Source organism: Leucopleurus acutus, assembly GCF_964270905.1.
Source record: "Leucopleurus acutus genome assembly, chromosome: 11".
Classification (NCBI taxonomy): Eukaryota; Metazoa; Chordata; class Mammalia; order Artiodactyla; family Delphinidae; genus Leucopleurus; species Leucopleurus acutus.
Window position 1 is genome coordinate 46,369,482 of NC_139152.1, and position 7,809 is coordinate 46,377,290.

Sequence of the window (7,809 nt, forward strand, 5' to 3'; positions counted from 1 at the left end):
TCCCAGCACACTACCCGGGAAGCCTTTGGGGGCGGGGCAGGGCAAGTCGCGACTTTCATCTTTTGGGGCCGGTTCCTCCCGGACCTGGCATTCCTGGCTACCCCAACAGATTGTGGCTTCGGAAGGGGCCCCTCCCGGGGGAGGGCTGGGATTGGCCACCAGCGGCCTGGGAAGAGGCTCGGATCCTTCCGCTGAGGCCGGGTGGGGGGGGCGCGGGGGGGTGGGGCCCGCGTGGGGTGTTTGTTCTCTTGGGGATTAATGGGGGGTTGTGGGGGAGGGGTAGGCGCGCTCCCGCATGCGCACTGCGGCCCCTCCAGTTGGCTCGTCCTTGTCCGCTGGGCGGGGGCCCGGCCCCGCCCCTCTCCCGTCCGGGCAGCGGCGGCGGCAGCGGCGGCTGTGGCGGCGGCAGCGACGGCGGCGGCGGTAGCAGCCTGCGCGGTGCCTTCTGGGAACGGAATCCCCAGGGCTGCCCCTGGCCCCCATGGCGCATGCGCGGGAGGCCGCTCGGTGATCCGCGGCGGCGGCAGCGGCGCTTCCTGCTAGGACCGGCCGGGGCCGTACCGGAGGCTCGGGCTCCACCGACCCTCCTCCCACTCCCTCCCACTCACCCTCTGGGCCGCGACTGCGCAGGGCGGGGCCGGCCGAACCATGGGCCGCGGTGAGTGCAGGGCCCGGCCCCCCCACCCCGCCCCTCCCCCTCCCCTCCCCCTCCCCCTCCCCTCCCCTCCCCTCCCGTCCCTACCCTCTGCCCCCTCCGCGTCCTCTCGGCCCCTTTCCCTGGCCCCATCCCCATTCCCCCGCCCTCACCTGCCCCCACCGTTTTTCCCTCTCACTGCTTGACTTTTGCCTTCTTCACCTCCTTCCCCTCAGTGCTTCGCCCACCCTCCGCCCGCCCTCTCCCCAAGTTCCTTCCTACTTCGTGCGCCTTCCCCTCCTCCCCAAGCCGAGGGAAGCAGGCTGGGTGACAGGCGCCTTGTTATGAGAGGGAAAGTTTAGAAGCCGCCAGTGTGGGGTGGGAGCGATGGTAACGTTGGAGAGGATACTTGCAGGTTTGGGGGGCGTCCCCATGTACATCAGAGGAGAATTCTTCTTGGAGGTAATTTGAAGCCAGTGGGACAGGAGGTGCTGAATCCCCTTGCCTTAGGCTTGGGGGAAAATTGGGAGTTTCTGAGAATCGTGGGAGAAGACCCAAATGAACTAGATCAGTGATTGTCTAGTGGAGCCAGGCATGGGGGGAGTTATGCTGGTACCACCCCAGCGGGCAGTTGGGCAATTGCCTGGTGACCTGTGGGGCAATCTACTTTTTATATGATCTTCCTGAGGGGGAGGGAACAGCAGGGGCCAGACTCTCTGGGAAACTTCCTAGTGGCCTGGTATTATAGGAATTAGCCCACACTCTTGGCTGAAGGTTTCTCTCCTTGGTGGGACAAAGGGGCCTTACCCTTTATATGCCTAGGGATTGGGCTGTGATTCCTTGGTCCCTGGAAGCTGAGGCTTTGACCCTCTGGTCCCTAGGGACCGGACATGGAAAGGATGGTTGTGGACTCAACCAGCAGATCTCTGAGATCTTTATGGGTACTTACCTCATATTATTAAGGATCTTTCCCTTGAGAGTTTCCTGGGCTGTGGTACTTTCCTAGCTTGGGCAGATTCCTGACGGTCCCTCCTCTCTCCTGTGTTGCAGGTGTGGGCTAAGCCGGCGGCCCCGGCTTTAGACTGGACCCCACAATGTTTGCAGAGATGTTCAGGTAGCCATGGTGGGATGGCAGAGGGTTCCCCCTCATTCTCTCTCCCAGCTCTCCGAGGGTTTCCCCTTGCCTCCGAGTCCTCTTGAGTCTCCCCACACCTTTGCTTTTCTTAAGTACTCCCTCAGGTACCCAGCCCAGTTTAATCCTCCTAATGCCACATGGATGTCTGTGTTATCAGGCACGTGGGAGCTGATTACACACAATGAATGGGGGCAATGAGAGCAGTGGAGCAGACAGAGCTGGGGGCCCTGTGGCCACATCTGTCCCCATCGGCTGGCAGCGCTGTGTTCGAGAGGGTGCTGTGCTCTATATCAGGTATGACTCCCCAAAATTCCCCAGTTTCTATCCCCAGGCCCTTCAATTGCCTGAGTTTTCTCCCATCCCTCCTCTCAAAGCCCAGATTGCTGGTGCCCTGTTGCCCTCCTCTGTTCCTCCTCCTTCCTCAGCCTTTTTGCTCTCTTTGTCTCTGGCCCTTTGCGTTTCTTCTCTCTGTCTCTTCCTTACTCTGCCCTTCCTAGGAAGGTCTTTGACTAATGAACTGTTCTTTAAGAGTCTCTCCCAATTCAGTGTCAACTAATCCCATACTCTCTGACCCTGTCCTCTCCCAGCCCAAGTGGCACAGAGCTGTCTTCCTTGGAGCAAACCCGGAGCTACCTCCTCAGCGATGGGACCTGCAAGTGCGGTCTGGAGTGTCCACTCAATGTCCCCAAGGTCAGAGTGGTGAGGGGAGCCAGAGAGTATAGGGATAAGCCGAGAGACTTAATGCAAATCACTGACTGTGGTAGCTCTTCTCACAGATTCTGTTCCCTCAGGGTCCCTGTCCATGCTTCCACCTTGCAGGTTTTCAACTTTGACCCTTTGGCCCCGGTGACCCCGGGTGGGGCTGGGGTGGGGCCAGCATCAGAGGAGGACATGACCAAGCTGTGCAACCACCGGCGGAAAGCCGTTGCCATGGCAACTCTGTACCGCAGCATGGAGACCACCTGCTCACACTCTTCTCCTGGTGAATCTTTTCCACTTTACAGAGACTGAGGAAAACTTAAGGGCCTGGAAGAGGGATGGTGGGAGGAGCTTTGTGAGAGGGAAGCAAGGAGAAGGGTGGAGTGGGGAGCTGCTTGGTGAGAGGAGGGTACAGGGAAGCTGGGAATTTATGGGAGAAGGGATGGAGAAGACAAAAGAAAGTTCTTGGAAGGGGAGCCACAAGTTGATCCTTTGTTTCTCATTTATTGCAGGAGAGGGAGCGAGCCCCCAAATGTTCCACACTGTGTCCCCAGGGCCTCCCTCTTCCCGCCCTCCCTGTCGAGTTCCTCCTACAACTCCGCTTAATGGGGCTCCTGGCTCCCTTCCCCCAGAACCACCTTCAGTTCCACAGGCTTTCCCCCCTCTAGCGGGCCCTGGGGGGCTCTTCCCACAGCCAAGGCTTCCCGACCCAGTCCCCTCTGGAGGCAGCAGCAGCCCTTGTTTCCTGCCAAGGGGCAATGCCCCCTCTCCAGCTCCACCTCCTCCACCTGCTATCAGCCTCAATGCCCCCTCATATAGCTGGGGAGCTGCTCTCCGATCCAGCCTGGTGCCCCCTGACTTGGGCTCTCCTCCAGCCCCCCATGCCTCCTCCTCACCACCTTCTGACCCTCCTCTCTTCCACTGTAGTGATGCCTTAACACCCCCTCCCCTGCCCCCAAGCAATAATCTCCCTGGTCCCCCTGGCCCCCCTGGTCCTGCCACTCAGCCACCAGTGTCTTCAGCCACTATGCACCTGCCCCTGGTCCTGGGGCCCCTAGGAGGGGCCCCCACGGTGGAGGGGCCTGGGGCACCCCCCTTCCTTGCTAGCAGCCTACTCTCTGCAGCGGCCAAGGCACAGCACCCCCCTCTCCCCCTTCCCAGCACTTTACAGGGCCGAAGGCCCCGTGCCCAGGCGCCCTCAGCTTCCCACTCCTCATCATCACCCCGCCCCTCTCAGCGTCGTCCCCGCCGCCCCCCAACTGTACTGCGATTGCTAGAAGGGGGAGGTCCTCAAGCCCCTAGACGGAGCCGCCCTCGGGCCCCCGCTCCCGCCCCACAGCCTTTTCCTCTCCCTGAGCCCTCCCAACCGATTCTTCCTTCTGTGCTGTCCCTGCTGGGACTCCCCACCCCTGGCCCTCCCCACTCTGATGGAAGCTTTAACCTTTTGGGGTCAGACGCACACCTTCCTCCTCCCCCAACCCTCTCCTCAGGGAGCCCTCCCCAGCCCAGGCACCCCATCCCGCCCTCCCTGCCTGGGACCACCAGTGGCAGCCTCAGCAGTGTGCCAGGTATGTGAGTGTGATGGAGCCCTTCCTCCCTTCGGGTGGAGAGACAGCCAAGGCATTTACGGGGAATTGAGAGAGCTCTGTGGTGGTTTTCTGGGTTGGGGGCAGGGAGGTTGGATTCTTTGGACGCTGGGAGGAAGGACCTCCCTTGAGCTGAACCTCTCTTTTTCTTTGCAGGTGCCCCTGCCCCACCAGCTGCCTCCAAAGCCCCCCTAGTCCCTAGCCCTGTGCTTCAAAGCCCATCCGAAGCGCTCGGGATGGGATCGGGCCCAGCCTGCCCTCTGCCTCCCCTGGCTGGTGGGGAGGCTTTCCCGTTCCCCAGCCCCGAGCAGGGCCTGGCACTGAGTGGAGCCGGCTTCCCGGGGATGCTAGGGACCTTGCCTCTCCCTCTGAGTCTGGGGCAACCTCCGCCTTCTCCATTGCTCAGCCACAGTTTATTTGGCGTGCTGGCTGGGGGAGGGGGACAACCTCCCCCGGAGCCCCTGCTACCCCCACCAGGGGGACCTGGCCCTCCCCTAGCCCCAGGCGAGCCCGAAGGGCCTTCGCTTTTGGTGGCTTCCCTGCTTCCACCACCCCCCTCAGACCTTCTTCCACCCCCTTCCGCACCCCCTAGCAACCTCCTTGCCTCCTTCCTGCCCCTGTTGGCCCTGGGCCCCACAGCTGGGGATGGAGAGGGATCTGCAGAGGGAGCCGGGGGTCCGAGTGGGGAGACATTTTCAGGTTTGGGAGACCTGCCCCCCTTGCTGTTCCCCCCACTTTCAGCACCCCCCACCCTCATAGCTTTAAATTCTGCGCTGCTGGCTGCCAGCCTGGATCCCCCGTCAGGGGCGCCCCCCCAGGTGAGGATGAGGATGAGTGGGTGGGACAGAACCAGAGGTAGAATCAGAGATAGGAGCTGGGAATCAAAGGCTTTCAGTTTCATGTCTGAGCTCTTCCTCAGGGTCTTTGGGGAGGACTTAATTCTTGGCTGGGGGTAGGATGGCTGCAACAGCTGGGTCTGTATTTAATAAACATGGCCTACTTCATGTGAGGCTTCAGTGGGATTGTACATATGAAAGTACTCTAAACTTATTGAATACTTTACACATGTAAATGTAATAACTATTCTTTCTCCTTAGCCCTGTGTCCTGAGTGCCCCCCAACCTGGACCACCTACCTCCAGTGTCACCACGGCAACTACTGACCCGGGGGCCTCCTCTCTGGGCAAGGCCCCCTCCAACTCAGGGAGACCCCCCCAACTCCTTAGCCCTCTGCTGAGTGCCAGCCTGCTGGGTGAGTCTGAGGGAAGACTCTGGTGTGGGAGAGAAGAAAGGAAGCAGAAAAATTGAGAGTAGAGGCTGGATGAATTAGGGAAGAAAGTCTCTGACCACCGGGTAAAGGCTAAAAGAATAATAGGGTCTGCTCAGCCTAGCTGGTTGGCCTAGGGAGACCCTTGACTTTACAATTCCTCAACAGGTGACCTGTCTTCGCTGACCAGCAGCCCTGGAACCCTCCCCAGTCTGCTGCAGCCTCCTGGCCCTCTTCTCTCTGGCCAGTTGGGGCTGCAGCTCCTCCCTGTGGGGGGAGCTCCTCCACCCCTCTCAGAGGCTTCTAGTCCCCTAGCCTGCCTGCTACAGAGTCTCCAGGTGAGGGTATGGCTGTGGGTGTGTTTGTTAGGGAGAGAAGTTTTTCCCAAACTGGAAGTATAGACATTTTGAGTTAACAGTAGCAGAGGGACTGCATTTGAGACTGACTGAGATTTTGTTTTGTCTGCAGATCCCTCCAGAGCAGCCAGAAGCCCCCTGTCTGCCCCCTGAGAGCCCCACCTCAGCCCTTGAACCGGAGCCTGCCCGGCCTCCCCTCAGTGCCTTAGCCCCACCCCACGGTTCTCCCGACCCCCCAGTCCCTGAGCTGCTCACTGGGAGGGGGTCAGGGAAACGGGGCCGGAGGGGAGGAGGGGGACTTAGGGGCATTAATGGTGAGGCCAGGCCAGGCCGGGGCCGAAAGCCTGGCAGCCGGCGGGAGCCTGGCCGACTGGCCCTCAAGTGGGGGGCACGTGGTGGCTTCAATGGACAAATGGAACGGTCCCCAAGAAGGACCCACCACTGGCAGCATAATGGGGAGCTGGCTGAAGGGGGTGCTGAGCCCAAGGATCCATCCCCTTCTGGGCCCCATTCTGAGGACCTTAAGGTGAATGCAGAGTGATGGTGGTCTGGGCACAAAGACTCTGAGAAAAGGTTGAGGCCAAGGCGCCTTCTCCTAACTTTTCCTACACACACAGTTTGTCTTTTCTCAGGTGCCCCCAGGGGTAGTCAGAAAGTCTCGTCGTGGCCGGAGGAGAAAATACAAGTGAGTGTTGGGCCCACCACAATACCAGCCTTTCCCCACATCTTCTTGGGTTTATAGAAATAGCTCAAGAGTGACTTGGCTTTCAAAAAGGCAGATACTTGCTTGAATATGAATAAGGATATTACGCCTTTACTATCCAAACGTAGAAAGTTTCCCACCCAAACTCTGAAATTCACCTGGTGCTTGGGGAGGTGTTCCTGATCATCTGTGCTCCTTATTGCAGCCCTACCCGGAACAGCAACAGCTCCCGCCAAGACGTTACCTTGGACCCCAGCCCCACAACCCGCGTAAGTGTGCGTCCCTGTGTGGGTGGGTGCGAGTGCGTGTACGGGGTGAGGCAGGAGGAGAAGGTCAGTGGGAGTAGGGAGAAAATAAAGGACTTCCTGATACCTAGCTGTTTGATCACTTTTTTCAACTTCCCCTCTTGTATAGGCGGCTGTCCCTCTGCCTCCCCGGGCCCGCCCTGGCCGTCCTGCCAAAAACAAGAGGAGGAAACTGGCCCCATAGCAGCCATACCTGGAGCTGGATCTGACCCTGACTGGGGAGAGCTGAGTGCTGAGCCTTGGGAGCCCCTGCCAGCCACGTGCACCTGTGGACAGTGGGTGGGGGCACTACTCCCCACTGAGAGCACAAATGCAACCCCTTCCCCACAATCCCATCCTGAGCCATTGCAGGGGGTAGGGAGGTCACCCCCTCCCCCCCAAAGCCATGTCACTGAAAAGGCCTGGGGGGGGGGTATATGGCCCTCTCCCCACCAGGCTAAGGGGAACACCCCTTTCCCCAGGTCTTTTATTTGTTTAAGTTATTTTTGCACAAATGACTCTTTTATATTTAATTCGACTTCATTGCCTCCCTTCTCGAAGCCAGCAGGCTCAGTTTACAAACCTGTGAGCTACTGTTGGCTGCTGCCCTCCTTCCCAGTGAAAGGTACAAAGCAATAAGCATCATGCACCCTCCCCTCACCCCTACAACACCCCTCTGCCTCTGGCTCAGGTTGCTCAAAGCACAGATCCCTTCTTACCCCTGTCCCCAGGTTTGAAACACATAGCCTCATTTCAAGGTGTAGCCAGCTTCCCTCTACTTTCCTCTGGGATATAAAAAGGGGGTAAGGGGGCAAAGAGAGCCGTCTGGGTCTCTCCTCCCATACACACTACACTGCCCCTTCTCCCCCCATCAAAACGCTCAGAGACGTTGTGATGATGCGACTGAGGATTATGCAACGTGGTCCAACCGGAGCGGCCAGCATGACCAGCTGTCCAGGGGCTGCCTCCTGCCTTTTCTTTTGTAAAGACAAGACCTTTGGGAGTTTTAATTCTGTTTTGTACTTGCCCTTTGGGGCCTCCACTGCTTTTCTATGGGAGACACTCTTAATTTAACAGATGAGAATATTTTGAAACTCTGGCTCTGACTCTGTCCTCATTTTTTCCTTAGTTCTTTTGTAAGAACAG

General features: G+C 58.9%; 1 protein-coding gene across 1 annotated transcript; it reads left to right on the forward strand.

The window, feature by feature from the left end:
• The first annotated feature begins 326 nt into the window (after positions 1-326).
• On the forward strand, positions 327-7,762 carry MBD6 (methyl-CpG binding domain protein 6). Its single transcript, XM_082850594.1, has 13 exons — positions 327-658; positions 1,685-1,748; positions 1,927-2,063; positions 2,357-2,459; positions 2,589-2,751; positions 2,981-4,036; positions 4,211-4,872; positions 5,152-5,305; positions 5,489-5,658; positions 5,789-6,202; positions 6,309-6,361; positions 6,585-6,648; positions 6,794-7,762. The coding sequence occupies exons 3-13, from the start codon at positions 1,951-1,953 to the stop codon at positions 6,866-6,868; spliced, it is 3,027 nt and encodes a 1,008-aa protein (XP_082706720.1). The 5' UTR covers positions 327-658; positions 1,685-1,748; positions 1,927-1,950; the 3' UTR covers positions 6,869-7,762.
• Positions 7,763-7,809: the final 47 nt, after the last annotated feature.